Here is a 15,444-nt window from a genome sequence, read left to right on the forward strand (position 1 = left end):
CACATGCCTCTTTTCCTGTCTGCAGGTGTGATGCCAAAGCACGGGATGGATGTGGCAGCTTGCGAGGTGTACCGCTTCTACAAACTGGTCACCCTCAAGGGTTTGATTGAGCCCATTTCCATGATTGTGCCAAGAAGGGTGAGTGGGAATGAAATTAGACTCCATTCTGTTATTATCAGTCTCATCTTCAGCAGATGATAACCAGCATTTATTAAGTCAAAAAAGCTGTTAGATTTTAGCCAACACCTCTTGGGAACACTGGACTTATAATACCTTGGTTTGTGATGAATACAAAATCAGAGCAAGAAGAAACAAGAACAGGAATAATTAATCTAATACCATTTATTTGACCTAAGACGTGTGTTTAAAAGCAGACTGGTGAATGAGCATCTCAAAGTCAAAAGGTGGAAAATTATCAAAACCGTATGTAATTCTTTGAGATAAAAACTCTTTACCAAAGACATCCGAACGTTGAGATAATCAGCAGTGCTGAGCAAATGGTTGCTGAGACATCTGAAAATGTTTGTTTGTTTACAGTCAGACACGTACCAGGAGGACATCTACCCCATGACGGCAGGAACAGAACCGGCCCTGTCAGCCAGCGAGTGGCTGAGCGGAATTGATAGAGGTAAGCAACCCGTCAGAGACGCACTTGTCTGGCTTGTTAAACAGCATTTTAATAGGGGAGCGGCATCTTATTCATTTGCTGCAACTGATTTCCATGATGACTTGCATGCAAGGTTGCCTCTAACAAGTAAACAAAGCTAATGTAGATTAATTTACAGCAAACTTCAGTCACTGAGTGTTTTTGTTTTGCTGAATCATGCACTGACAACATGTAGCTTGTGTTATCACCAGCATGGTTAAAAAAAAATCGCCACAGTTGATTTATTTTAATTGATGCAATCCAGTCCAGTTCATTAACATTCAACTTTACTATATTGTGAGCACTACTTCACAGCAATAGTCATCTCAAGCTTCTACAGTAAGAGTATTAGAGAGAAAATCCTCAATAACCCTCTAACTAACAACAGCAGGGAGGTAGAACTCCATTTTAGCAGGAAGAAACTTTAGCTGGTCTCAGCTATCAGCTGGGGTGGGGGAAATGAAAGGAGAGAAATGTGGAAAGATGGTAAACAAAAACAAGATAAAGCACAAACTACAGGACAGAGATGACAAAGTGAATGTTGTGCTTAACAGTGGCATAAAAATGCATTGGGAGTAAGAGAGAAGGGAGTGATGGAGAAGTGATCAGTGCTTCATGGGCAGTCCCCAAAGAACCCGGGCCTATAGCAGCATGGCTAATGGACTGGGTCATCTGATCTGATAACAGTAAAGAGAGTGTCTGCCCTGAACCCAAGCTGGCTCGACAGGAGAGTAGTCAGATAGATGAAGGTGCTACCCCCCATTTTAACTGTGACAACATCTAAGCTCTTCATGTTCATGTTTCATGGAGCTTTAAAATAAGAACTCAAACCAAGTGAACACTAATGCAGTTCACTTCAATTTACGTTTTTTTCATATACTGCCAAATCACCTCAAGGTGCTTTATACTCTAAAGCAGCGCACACACACACACACACACACACACACACACACACACACACACACACACACACACACACACACACACACACTCACTCACTCTCAAGCATGAGCAAGTAGGAAGGAAAGTGGGAAGGAAAAACTCCCTTTTAACAGGAAGAAGCCTCCTGCAGAACCAGGCTCAGGGAGGGGCGGGGCCATCTGCCGCAACCATTTAGAGGTGAGAGGAGGAATACAGGACAAAAGACAAAAGTGAAGGCTCTGCTTCTCATTTTACTTTTAAATATCCTTGGAAGCACAAGCAAGCCGGCAGTCTGGGGGTAAAGTGCACTATTGGGGTGGTATGCTACTGAGAGGTATTAAAGATAAGATGCGGTCTGATTATTCAAGTGAAGAGAAATGAAATTCAGGATGTTAAAAGTATGTTTTGAAAGTCCCGTTCTTTCCTTCTCACATTGTGTTTGCTCTCAGTGGGTTAGGGTTAAATATGTGCATTTGCAAAAATTACCATCCGATTCACAAAACCCACACACCTGCCAATTTTGTTCTTACAACCACGCGTATTTCACTGAATCGGAATCAATGTAAATAGACAGGTTTTTTTTTTTTTTTTTTCTCACGAGTGTGATTTTAATATGCTCGGCAATTAAAACTATAGTATGGTCACTATTTTGTAAAGGAAATTTTTTTAAATAAGAGATGCTTTCCAGTCAGTATTTTGTATTATTGACATTTACATTTAGTTTTTTAGTTTTGTGAAGATTTTTTGGTTCATGGGCTTTTTGGAAGATCAAATAATGACCTACAGGAGTTTTTATTATAACTAATATTGTTTAGTTTATACTATTTAAATTGTATTTGAAGAAAGTTGTCTTCATTATTTGTGTGTAGACATGGGCTGAGATAGTACTCTATATATATATATATACACATACACATAAATAATATATATATTTTTTTTTTTTTTTTTTTTAAGAGAACAAATGAACCCAATGCTGATACTGAAATACTGATGAAGTCTGGATAACAAAAGCTTAGTAACTTTGGAAATTGCTTTAGGCACTGAATCCATATCCTAATCATGTTGTAGAATAACTAAACACTTGAATATGTGGATGTCCTGAAGAGCTGAAGACGTGCATGGATAAACGGTAGATTCTCTGGTGTTGATCTGTGGACGGCCGAAGCCTCTTGCTGCTTTGTGTTGGTTTTCACAGGGAAAAGTTCATTTTCTCCCTGCTTTTCAAACAGACCCAGTTTTGATGTCCCTGAAGGATGGTTACCACCGGCCAAACCAGGTGGTGTTCAAGGTCCCGGTGAAGGAAAAGAAGAGTGTGGTAGTGAATGGGATCGACCTGCTGGAGAACGTACCACCCAGGACAGAGAACGAGGTGTGTGAAGGATGACAAGTATAATATAAAATAATTGCAGCCTTTAATGGAGTGTAATAACGCTGTAACTGAACCGCAACTTGTTTTTGTTGTACAACTGATTCACTTAAAGTGGATCTCTATACATTTCTTTCCTTTTCTTCTGTATAATAGTTCAAAGTCATCTTTATTACATTATGCATGCATTAACCAAAAAAAATGTGAAACGTGCTATTTTAGCGCTCGCCCTTTGAGTCAGCTTTCTTCTGATTGGCTGCCCTTTGTGAGACTGAAAAGCCTTTGGTGACCATTTTTTGGATATCCACTGTCATACAGTTTGAATAGTAAAAAAAAATAAAATAAAAAATCAGAAACTAAGCTTTTAGAGCAGTCTGACCTTTTGGCTCATGGGGTCCATGTAGTAGCTGTTCCACAGCTTTCGATCATAAGAGTAGAGCATAATGTACTGGTGCAAATGATTTCAGAAAAAAGCTGAGAATGAACCCAGCCTTACACAACTTGCCATTAAAACCAAATGTTTCGTCCTTCATCCTGCCAATGTCCTCTTTTCCTTGTTTTGAGAGCTGCCGTTGCGCTCATGTTCTTCCACGCGTTTCCCACCTTTTCCACCCAGCTCCTGCGGATGTTCTTCCGGCAGCAGGATGAGCTGCGGCGGCTGAAGGAGGAACTGACCACCAAGGACGTCCGAATACGCCAGCTGGAACTCGAGCTCAACAACCTGAAGAACGTTAGCCCCAACAACGCCTGACCTCTTAGACTCCTGGACTGGCAAAGCCTCGCTTCCTTTGCCCCCCCCCCACTTCTGACCTCCAACAACCTTCTGAGCCCTTCGCCCTGCTTTTTTGATATATTTCATTATATCATAACTTCATTCTTCCTGCTGTTCCACGTAGTGCACACAATAACATGGTAACCATTGGATAATGTTAACTGATCCAAATACTGCAATATTGTAGTAGTGACAAATACAAGTAATGAGGCATGACAGATCAGGGATTGCTACTTAAGCATTAAATCGCTGATATAGAATGCAGAGAATTTTGGTATTTTCAGTTTTTATAAATGTAAATGATTGATCTAGCAGTGTTATTCCACGCCGCCTAGGTATTCGTCTCACTTTGCCTACCCTCTTGTCCATGTGGCAATGCCTTGATCACCATGCAAAAAAAAAAAAAAAAGTCCTGTACTGACCAAACCACCTCCGAATTGTAATTTTTATGTTGAGGTTAAAACTGGAGAAGACTATTATTGCTCCTATTTTTCTTCCCCAAGGCCTTAGACCCTGCTGCAGACCCAGTTTGCAGCGAGCTGCAACATTATCTCAAAATGGCAGACGAGGAGAGCTTTGCAGACATGGACCATGTTTTTCCCACCGGGCTGCTTATCCCATTACCTACAAACAGTGGCTAGAGATTTACTTTGTCACACTGACACTTAGCTACTCCAGACAGTCTTTCCCCAAGGACAGCACATAGCTCACTTTGTTCAGGTATCTCTTTATTTAAACAATGGGGACGCAGCTGAGGAGACATGGATCCGAGGGAAGCTTTGCTGGCTGTTACTGGTTTTTAGGGCTAATTTTGATGATGGGGTAATGTATATTTGCTTTTTATTTATTATTTGTCACATCTTACCTTTTTAGCTAATAACATGTATATTTCTTAATCCCTTTGTTTTTGTATGACACACTGCGCAAGTAATGATTGTGATGCTTGATAGATTTTGCTGAATGTTTCCGGTGGAAATGGTGCAAGACTTGTGTGAAACAGCACCTTAAAAAGGTATTTCCTATTAGCTCTTTGTCTCCAACAACGTAACTTCAGATAAGTTATGAAGCTATATAATTTCCTACTTTTAAAAGTGCAAACTGGAATAATAACCAACCATTTGACATTTAAACCAAGTATATTACTATTACTGAGAAATGTTTGTCTGTAGCCGTGTAATTTTTGCTTTCAAGACGTCAGGTGACGTGCCTCTCCTCCACCCGTACCGACAACACATACAGGAGAAATTTGCGCTGCCTCATTCAGCTTTACATTTGAGAGCATTCGAATTTAATTGGCACTATTTTAAGAGCAGAGCTGGAGAAATTCCACTGCATGCATGACAAGGATGGAAATGGTAAGTTAACAGCGAGTTACGGACTAAAGGTCACAAGTCTTTCCTCATAACATCATCGCAGGCACATAAAGGGCCAAAGCTTCATAGCTTTAGCTAGAGAAGATGAGCCCTTAACAATGAACAATGGTAAATATCTGTGTTAAATAAAAGGCTACAGTGAAAGTAGACAGATCGATGAGCTGCAGTGACAGACAGGAGACAGGTCGAGTAACTGTTTAGTCATGACATTTTTGACCAAACAGTTACTGCTGCAGACTCAAAGTAAACCCCAACTTAGATTTGCTTAGTGTGGTAGCAGTGTACTGTAGATGTATACATACGAGTTCAGTATTGTGGGGAAAAAAAGGCATTCTGTAAATTCTTTTCTTGATTTTCCATGTAGAGGATCAAAAATGACAACTGTCATCACTCCCTGGAATTCTGTATCCACTTTTTTTTTTTTTAATATATTAAACTGTGTACAAGGACCACAAACGTCAAACACATATATAAAAGGGATTTATTGAAGTGAATGGAAGGGGAAAAGAAAGAAATCAGCTGATGACAGTGGATTTAACATGTAGTGAAAAAAAAAATCACTGAGGTAGGCCAATTTGACCATTGCGTATACTGGAGGAAAACAAAGTCCAAACAGCTGACCGTTTTCCAGAGTTTACATTTTGCAACAATAAATTTTCGATGCACATACGTTGTGGCTGTAACCTCCATTTAAATCAAGCACTCCTCTACACCACCAGCACAAAATTCAAACATTGCCATCTGTGTGTGTGTCACAGAAAAGAACATGGGGGGGGAGCAAAGAAAGCAATGAGCTCTGATGTTTTGTCCTTATGGAAAGATGATGCATACAAAGTTATGTTCAAATTCAAGAAATTTCACACTGCGTATTCTTAGATAAAGCAGCATACATATTTAATATCTTATTACAATTCATAGTTTCACCTCAGTTGTCTGTTCAATGTCTGCCGTCATCAAAGAGAATACAAAAAAATAGATTTGGTCATTATTTACAAGAACACGTAATTTCCGAACTATCAAAGCTGAGGGTTTAAGAGGAGGAGGAGCAGCTTTGACAAGGGCAGACATTTTTTTGCTAGGATTTAAAAATATGTCCCCGTGAGGGTCACACTGCGCATGTTCAGACAGAAGTTTCACACCAGGACAGCAGAGAGTATTGGCATACTGGTGACACTACAAACACATAACTTACATTAAAAAGAAAAAAAAAAAAAGAAATACAATTAAAAAAATAATAACAATAAGTTTAAGACGAGGAGAGGACAGCCATACATGAATCCAGTAGTTGACTTTAAAATGTATTAGACATGCACTCTTTTTATTTTAATTTTTTTTCCTCCCCTCTTTTTGGGGCGGTCTTAAAATACATCAGAAATTGGTCTTACACAAACAGTGAGGAAACAAAAACGTCTCTCAAAAAGGTTTATATTTGCTATTATTTGATATTACAAAACTGGTGTCCACGAAGCAGTTAAAAGTGGACAGTAAAGACTGGAACACGGGGGTGTCAAAGGTACACAAATGTAACCTTTTCTTTCCCTTCAGGAAAACCCGTCTACCTAACTGGCCAATAACAAAAGAAACCCACTCCTACTGCAATATGAAACTGAGGGGAAAAAATACATGGGGGCTGTTGGGAAGTGACTGGGAGATACAAGTTAAAAACAGTTCACAACTTAGCTTAAAGAAGACTCTCAATCGTCATCATCTTCCTCCCCTTCTTCATCCAGGTCCCTTTTTCTCTTCTGACCTCGCTCTTCTTCTGAGAAATAAGTAAGAAATAAAAGTCACATTTATAAGACAAATACAGCATTACAGATGAAGAAAGCTCCACGTGACCAAAACACATTATCCTTGTCCTCGTTTCACACTTGTCTCCCTGTTTTGTTTGTATCACGCACACATAAGCTCCCTCTGAGGCTCAATATGAAGCCAGCACACAGGGGTGAAAACTGCAAATCCTTTGAATGCCCACTAGAGGCTAACTCCCAAAGGATTCACTCCCTATATTTATTTTATTTAACCTTTATTTCTACATTTACAAGAGAGACCCGTTTCCGACAGTATAATGAAATTACAATTAAAGAAAGTAATAATAAAATAGCTTTTGGGGGACAGCTCCATATTTATTTGTACATTACTTTCCATTAACTATAAAATACCTCTGTTTGTGCACAGATAACAATACACTCTGAAATGCACCTTGCTAACAAAGCGTGCTAGCCATAGTGGCAAGGTTTAAGCATTTTTAGCATTAACTTAGCATTCTACAGTCCCAAGCACAGTCATTTCTGGCTCTCCAAAAGACAAGCTTGCAAAAACCATAATACTGAAGATCAAGGCTTCAAAACATGAGTTTACGACCTACAAGGTGCTGTCACTGTGCCTACTCCCATCCTTTATATACCGTCTATGGTTTATACATGGTGTATATATAGTGGACACAGAAACTGTAGCATCTCTCCATGTTAACGCCATGTGTAAAATATCCAAAGGGCATATTTAAATTTGCTAATTCATAAAGGTTAAGAAAAACAAAAGCAGTCCACTATAAAGAATAGCATCAAGCGTGTGCACTTATTATGCATTTGGAGAAGTTGCTCACCTTCGTCATCTTCATCGTCAACCTCTCTGTCATTCAAATCATCCTCCTCTTCCTCCTTTGTTAAAAGACAAGGCAAAGTTAGTGAGATGATTCACTTCCGGGTCTCGCGGAGTTGAAGCCAGAGGACGAGAGGCGGGATTCACCATGGCAACCAGTCTACTAACAAGAGCATTTTTACATAACTATTAGAAAAAGCATATCTCATTTATTCTCATCTCACCTCTCCACTGAGGTCTTCCTCTTCTTCTTCTTCATTCTCCTCTTCTTCATCCTCTCCTTCCTCCTCCTCCTCATCTCCCGGTGCTGCATCTTCATCATACTCCTCATCATCTACATCTGGGTGAAAGTGGTCAGTTAATATAAACGCCAGCATTAGCGTCGCAAAGACATACATGAGACCCGACATAGTCTTGGACATACCATCTTCATCTTCCTCATCATCATCCAAGCCCTCTGCATAGACCTCAGCATCAGAATCGGGTGCTTCTTTGTCATCTTTGTCATACCCATCCAGGTACGTGAGCTGGGGTAATAGCTTGAACACGTTGTCTCTGTATTCGTTCAGGTTTGTCACTTCACAGTTAAACAGATCTAGGCTTTTCAGGGTCCCCAGTTCTTTCTATCAGAACAAAAAACAAACAAAAACAATCCAGTTTGATAAACAACAACGAGCTGTTTTGCATGTTGTGCTTTTCCCCCCCCCTCATATTTCTGGGACTCACCAGTGGTTCTATTGTGCTGAGGTCTTTAATCTTGTTGCCACTGAGGTTTAGATGTGTGAGATTGGGGCACTTCTCCGCCAGAACTTCCAACCCTCCTGAGATCCTGTTATCGCTGAGTTCAAGCTGTTGGTCAATTAAATAATCAAAACCTTGCAAAACTTTACAGTCTGAAGCTACAGAGATTTGTCACGTGATGAAAAGCACCCACCTTTTTGAGTTTATTTAGCTTCGGCAAGTGGGCAACTGTCGTCAGACCAACATTGATTGTGCTTAGAAACTCCAGCTCCTCAAACTCGTCTGTTAGACCCTCGATCTTGCCTTCATTTGAGCGACAGTTGTCTAGCACTAGTTCTTTGACCTGAAGCGTAATCAAAAAATTAAAATGGTTAGAATTTGTCAAACTGCAAACATCATATTTGTTAATCCCAATCAACACATTACATTGTTGCTTTGTTACAGCAGTCAGCAATGACAGGAAAAAATGCTAACAAAAAGCAAGCACATACCAAACAACAATCCATACATTTCTGTAAATTCAAGACACATTTTATTTTCATTACTACATTCGTCTTTGACACTTTAGTTAAATTGTATCAACAATATTTGGAATCAGCTCTTAATTGTAAAAAAATATATATACACATATAAACATTTAAATTGATTTACTTTTACCATTTTTTTAAGAAAATAAATAAATAAATCTGAAGAAAATAAACAAACGTCCTCCTACAGATAAACCAGCTCAACACTGGGCGGATGCCACACTTCAGTGTAGCAGCAGCAACAGCGTTAATTTTGGCCCTGCGCACTGATATTTAAATAGTGTGATATGCGGTCACAGGTGGGCTGTTATCGGATATTTCACCTCGGCCTTGAACGTGACTCAGCCAATCAGCAGTGAGGACCAGAACTATAAAAAAAAAAAAAAAAAAAAACCAAAAAAACCCCCACTGTCCATCAGCGGTCATTGTACCGCTGTAAATATCGCGATGCGTTGACTCTTTCCATTACGTAAATATGACATTTATCTCGCTTTTTTGACACATTAGTAAGAAAGCGATAAAGTACGGCTGCCGTGTTTAAAGCGCAATAAGAGACGTGCGCGTGAGCTATGAGCGACGCAGATGCACATTAGTCAAAACAAGCCGGAGCCAAACAGACCTACGAGTCGTGCACAGGGTCATTTGTGAGTAGGAGGGGCCGCTAAAGCCGATTAGATAGCTGCCAGGCAAACGTTTTCATTGTTGCTCGCGCTAAACACTTCCCGATTGGACTGATGGTGTGTATAGACCTCTATTAACACGAAGGTATGATGACTGGTTCGTCGTTTGTGTCGAATGAACGGGATTTCGGTGTATTTCGAATAGCCTTTGTTTCTCGGTAAAATGGCGGCTTGTCCTAGTTCTGGAAAACTAGAGCAACAGCGCGGCTCGACGATTTCCCCCCCTGTTTTCACCGGGGGAGCTGGGACGCCTAAGCTTCGAGAAATCCCGATGAAAACGAGTGAATAGCCACACGACAGTTGATAATGAGTCGGGCGTAGCTCGTTTTTGATCTCTGCGTGGGGTTTTTTCGCGCAGCTTGGTGGCCGCTAACGGTCCACGGTAACGGCACTTTTATTTCGGCCATCTGTGCGCACAGTGACTCCGGATGGAGGTTTGCAGGCTCCCCCAGCGTAAAAAGCTGCTCCCTGCAGACATAAACGACTTGAACCGGACGGTTTGTGCAACTATAGCAGCGGTCTGCAGTTGTAAGGCGATAATTCGAGGCTGTGATCTTTATGCATCACTGATAATGTTCACGACTTTGAGTGCTCGCATCCTCAACGCGCCAAGTGCACGGCTTAAACTGTTTTTTTTTTTTTTTAGGTGAACGTATTTCCCAGTCCAAGCATGCACACTGAGCCTCAGACAATGACTAAAAACAAGAATCCCGACAACGCGGGGTTCGTGGATCAAAAGTTACAAATATGGCTTCTCACACTGCTTGCCTTGTTTATACCGCTGGCATTAAAAAAGAAGCTGTGGTGCATTCTCAAACTGCACATTAAAACGTGAAGCTGGAGCCGCACTAAAAAGTTCAAGCAGCGGACCCGCGGAGCACCTGCCCGCTGTAAACACGACGGCAAAAGCAACAATGTGACCCGACGTCCCCCATCATCTTTTTAACTTGGAAGAAACTTTGTATCCCCACGCCAAGGCATCACGCGAAATATTCTCCATTAGCCGAGAGTGAAGCATTATTACAGCGAGCCGCGAGGCCAACTTACGTCTGACGGAGTGCGGTTCCGCAACTCTAGGTGAATTCTTTTCTTCATGTCCATCCTCGAAAGGCTCACCCCGTGATACGATACACACTTTTAATAATTACTGCAAATGCAACTACCACCTCCAGAGCAGGCTGCTGCTGTTCATTCAAACTTGATCCGCTCGGTGGGCGGGAGCACGTTTCAGGATTGTCGTCACCGCCGACCAATGGCACGCGCCAAATAAAGAGGGAACGGATTTACAGACGCGCGGGCCAATGAAGGCGCCCTTATCAAACTGGGTGGGGTTTTGTTGTCTAAGTTTGGTTGTTTGTTAACTTAAGTTTACATGGAAATAGTAATACTGTAATGTTTTTCACTGAATACATGCAGTCGATGCACAACCACCACCCTTAAACCTCCACCTACATCGAAGCCCAGCCCCATACGTTTTGAGGTTTTTTGAAGCTTAATTAATTTTACATTTAATTTATTGTTAAATTTAACTGACATATTAATTGTACAGCTTTTTAATTTTTATCATTTAAAAATGCACACTGTTCCATCCTGCCTCTGTACAAAACAAAAAATATAAATTATTTTAAAAAGTATAGAATAATGACACACTAAAAAATATTTTTTTTCCTCCATAAAACGTCTAGCAACTATAAAACAACAACAGCTATTGCATGTAATGTTAGAAAATTTGCCAAAAAAAGTTGACATTGTTATTGTATGCTATGCAAAAACAACTTTAATGACCCATAATATATAAAGAATAACATTTTGATATTAGAACTTACCATTTTTCAAATATTACTGATCCAGAGTGGAGAAGCAAGAATAGATAACCTAATAGTAAAATAACACCAACCGGGTTGAAAGACCTGATTTTTCTAAGTCGCATGTGATAACTGGCATTACTCATGTCTTTTAATAATGCTAATAATGCTAAGAGCTCCTTGTGTGGCTTTGAGGTACAGTGGGTCATCCACTAATAACAGGTTGGCCAGCACGTAGACTGATGCCATGAATGCTTTGGAATAAAGGGCTAGATTAATTTAACTATTCTTCTCCAAACAAATAAAATAGCACAGTGCTGAGTTTTTTGGGCAGTCTGAGGTCCACTAGGGGTCTTCTTCACAGTTTCACTCAAGTGCTGGCAGGTCATGAGTGCTCTGCGTGTTGCTGTGTGCACCTTTTCCACAAGGGGGAAGCAAAGCCTCAACTGTATATCCAGTGACCACCAGGAGGGTGTTTAAAAAATTTCAGTTAAACTCAATTCAAATTTTTCTTTGTGTTTTTTTAGCAGAAGTAATGGGTAGAACGGATCCTAGCACAATGTGGTGAAAAGTAATGGCTATTAATATACCACAAACTTCCTGTTAGTTAATTTAATTGTAATTTGAACAGAAAATGATGAAATATATCAGCACAAAGAATGCTTTGTTTCTGCCAAATAAATACATGTCACTGGTTATCAATAAGGAGGAGTGTCCGTCTCTCTTTGCGCCACTGTCTCACTCCATATCCATGAAACTTGTCTGTGATAAATAACCTGCATGCTCATGATAAGGGCAAATGAGAGTAACCGCCAATAACGGAACTGCTGCCTTTTCATTGCCCACGGCACTCTCAGCAGCCCCTAAAACCATCGTCTTTCTCTTCTCTGTTTCGCTCCATTAATGGTGAACAAGTTGCTGTCTAACAGGAATGCTCCTGGTTAACGGAGCTAACCTTAACTACAGGGGACACCAGCCCGCTTTCTATTATAAAGTTGTGAAATTTTGTGACTCACATGTACCCTACAGTTTAATAACAAGATACAGGATGAGATAGTCAATTAAAGCCATTACCAAGTAAAATCATATAGTACAGCTACCTTCTTATATTTGCTCAGTGTTGGGGGGGCTAGCATACAACCACAAAGAGGCACAAAATAACAAACTATTATGCAGCATTAACCCAAAGAGACAGGAAAACACAAGTTTTGTGATGCAAGTAAACACAAAAGAGATTAAAATGCGGCAACAACTGAAACTGTCACAAACAGAGCTGCATTTTTGTGTGTGTTGGGTGTACTCTGGGTAAGTGTTGGCCTTTGATTTTTGAATTGTGCATCAGTTTTTTCCAGATGAAATATAATTCATTATTCCCTCATCAAAATGTTTTTGATTAGCCTCTTTGGAAAAGTTGGCACCTTTACAAAGGTTTATAATGGTTCTGTGTGACAGTGAGCCCAAGTCTAAGAATTAGCTGGGAGAGGATTGAGGAGATGAATGTAAGAACTCTGCTACTAGAGGGCGACTCTGTGCTTTTTCTCCTGGCACTTTAAACTCTGTGCACATCATATAAACAATCTGTTTACCACCTTTAGGTGTCACATTGAAGTCAAATAGGTGAAAATGGTTTATAAACGAAACAAAAACCATAAAAAGGATGTATTTACAAAAGTATATAAGAGCTTAACAACAACAGATCCTGTCACATACTGCAGAATATTCAAATGAATTTATTAGGCAAATCTGTTCAACTAGTTTTTTGCATTTGGCCTGGTTTTTCAAAAACTGCAAAGTTGAATGTTGAATGTCCACCTTTCATAGTTGTTTGCCTATCCAGCTCAATGGTTTACTGCCAACCCTGGATGGTAGGGTCAGTATGGGTCCGTCCTTGTATCAATGTTTCAGGATAGTGATAGTGATGAAACGGTGTGGAGAATCTTGGCACACTTTTGGCCCCTTTAGTCTCAGTTGAGCAACATTTAAACCACACAGCCTATTTGAGTATTGTTTCTGAGCATGTCAATCTCACTGATGGCTACTTTCAGAGGAAAATGCACCACATCACAAATGTCATATATTCCCAAACTGGTTTCTTCAGCATGACAATGAGTTGTGGCCATCACAGTAATCAGATCTCAATCTAATAGAGCATGTAGAGGAACGGGAGATTTACATCATGAATGCACAGCTGAAAAATCTGTAGAAACTGTGTGACGCCGTCATATAAATATGGAGCAAAATCTCTGAGGAATGTTTCCGGCATCTCGTTGAATCAATGCCACAACTAATTAGCACAGTTCTGTAGGCAAAAGAGGGTCCCAGAGTCACTACTAGCAAGGTGTTCCCAATGAAGTGTCTGGTGAGTGTGTGTTATTAATACATAGTGAAATCAACCAAATTAAGACACAAAGGCAGAAATAATTCTCAAAAATGATCTTGAATAATGAACATTAAATGCTAAGTATTCCCTATGAATGACATTTTCAAAATCTGGTCAAAATTCACCAATATGGTGCTGCAGTAGCGTGGAACAACGCAGCTGGTAAACAAACAAGCAAAAGTAATGGTATCTTGTGCTGAAAATAGTTGTGACTAAAAATCTTGATAGATTTTGAATGACTGATAATTCATGATGATGTGAAAGGAACGTTTTAGTGCTGTTTTACCCAAAATAAAAATGGTTTAAGAGTTTTTAATGGTGGTTTCCAGAATGTACAACAACAGACAATGTTCAAGGCCAGTTTTCCAGAGATCAGGTCAGCATTCAGGTGAGTATTTCCATTTATCCAACACAGGGTTAATGCATCTAGTTTTTCCAAGAGCGGTAAATCTCTGAAAGAGACAGAACAAGACTGGCTCAGGCAGGCACATCAACAGGTTTTCTGCAAGGAGGAAAAAGACAAACACATAAGTATAAAGCACGTGGACATCAGGATAATGGGTGAATTTAAGCAGAGTAGAACCTAATACTGTTTATCTCTGTATGCTTGTTCCAGCAGAGATATCCTGCTGGAGTTTCTCCATTCCCCTGGCTGATGGACACAAGATGTTTTACATCTTGGTCAACTTACCAGAAAAATCACAACATGATATCAATGACAGCTCTCTTCATCAAGTTATCAAGCATAAGAGATTATAAGGACACATATTAAAGTACCCTGGCTTCAACTAAAACATTAGAAATACTCTTTGCTTTCACTTTATTACTCCTGAGTATCTGATATTGGTTTATTTGTAATATCAGCTTGCTCACCAGCATCAGTGGTATTTCAGAAATTGCATTTGTGAAGTCATTTCTAAAATGTTTTTTTCTAAGGCTGAGGCTTTTCAGTTCTTTTTTAGATTGTTAATAAAAATGTATGGCTCATTCAAGTAATACCAAGTGTAGTTAAATCTATAATTTTCTGTCTATAATCAAATTTTAGTGCTTGAACAATCTAACAGCTTCAACTGCACTAAAGAGTAAAACAGTAACATGTGGATTATTAAACATTTGTCTCTCTCTCCTAACTCTCTGTTAGTAAACAATTTAATTCAACAAATTAATTTACTCTGCCTTACAGAAAAATGGTTACAGCGGGATAATTATATTAATTTAAATTAATTAACACCCTCAAGTTGTACTAGGCGTCAGAATCCTTGAAGGACAGGTCAAGGAGGAGGAGTAGCAGCAATCTTCTCCTCCACCTTATTAATCAACCATAGATCCAGACAGAGGTTTAACTAATTTGAAGGCCTGACTCTTAGCCTTTTCCACCCTATTTGGAAAACTCAAAAACCTGTTTAATTTGTTGATATCTATTGTCCACCCAGCCCTTACTAAAAGTTTCTATTTCAGGCTTTTTTTATCTGATTTAGTGCTCAGTTCAGATAAAATAATTATAGGGGGAGCTTTTAACAGCCATGTAGATGCTGAAAATGACAGCCTCAACACAGCATTTAATCTATTATTTGATTCAATTTTCTTCTCTTAAAATGCAAAAGAGCCCACCCACCTCTTGAATCACACTCT

The 15,444-nt window shown here is 39.7% G+C and overlaps 2 protein-coding genes across 5 annotated transcripts in view; one reads left to right on the top strand and one right to left on the bottom strand.

Moving 5' to 3' along the window:
* The window catches only part of coro2ba (coronin, actin binding protein, 2Ba), a 51,620-nt gene extending 45,873 nt beyond the window's left edge, over positions 1 to 5,747 (top strand). For all 3 annotated transcript variants that reach the window (XM_026162777.1, XM_026162771.1, XM_026162785.1), the window contains exons 9-12: positions 26 to 138; positions 538 to 628; positions 2,797 to 2,936; positions 3,550 to 5,747. In XM_026162777.1, the coding sequence (XP_026018562.1) occupies positions 26 to 138; positions 538 to 628; positions 2,797 to 2,936; positions 3,550 to 3,684 (479 nt within the window). In that variant the 3' untranslated portion in view covers positions 3,685 to 5,747. The remainder of the gene's footprint in view (positions 1 to 25; positions 139 to 537; positions 629 to 2,796; positions 2,937 to 3,549) is intronic.
* A 208-nt stretch (positions 5,748 to 5,955) lies between these two features.
* On the bottom strand, positions 5,956 to 11,114 carry anp32a (acidic (leucine-rich) nuclear phosphoprotein 32 family, member A). 2 transcript variants are annotated; one of them, XM_026162806.1, is made up of 7 exons: positions 10,675 to 11,114; positions 8,614 to 8,763; positions 8,406 to 8,528; positions 8,104 to 8,302; positions 7,904 to 8,019; positions 7,684 to 7,738; positions 5,956 to 6,837 (listed from the first exon to the last, which is right to left on the bottom strand). In XM_026162806.1, exons 1-7 carry the CDS (start codon positions 10,726 to 10,728, stop codon positions 6,773 to 6,775), a joined length of 762 nt encoding a protein of 253 aa, XP_026018591.1. In that variant the 5' UTR covers positions 10,729 to 11,114; the 3' UTR covers positions 5,956 to 6,772. The 2 variants fall into 2 exon arrangements, with proteins under 2 accessions (XP_026018591.1, XP_026018582.1); XM_026162797.1 differs by having other exon boundaries at positions 5,956 to 6,840; positions 10,675 to 11,112.
* Positions 11,115 to 15,444: the final 4,330 nt, after the last annotated feature.

Source organism: Astatotilapia calliptera, chromosome 1 (assembly GCF_900246225.1).
Source record: "Astatotilapia calliptera chromosome 1, fAstCal1.2, whole genome shotgun sequence".
Taxonomy (NCBI): Eukaryota; Metazoa; Chordata; class Actinopteri; order Cichliformes; family Cichlidae; genus Astatotilapia; species Astatotilapia calliptera.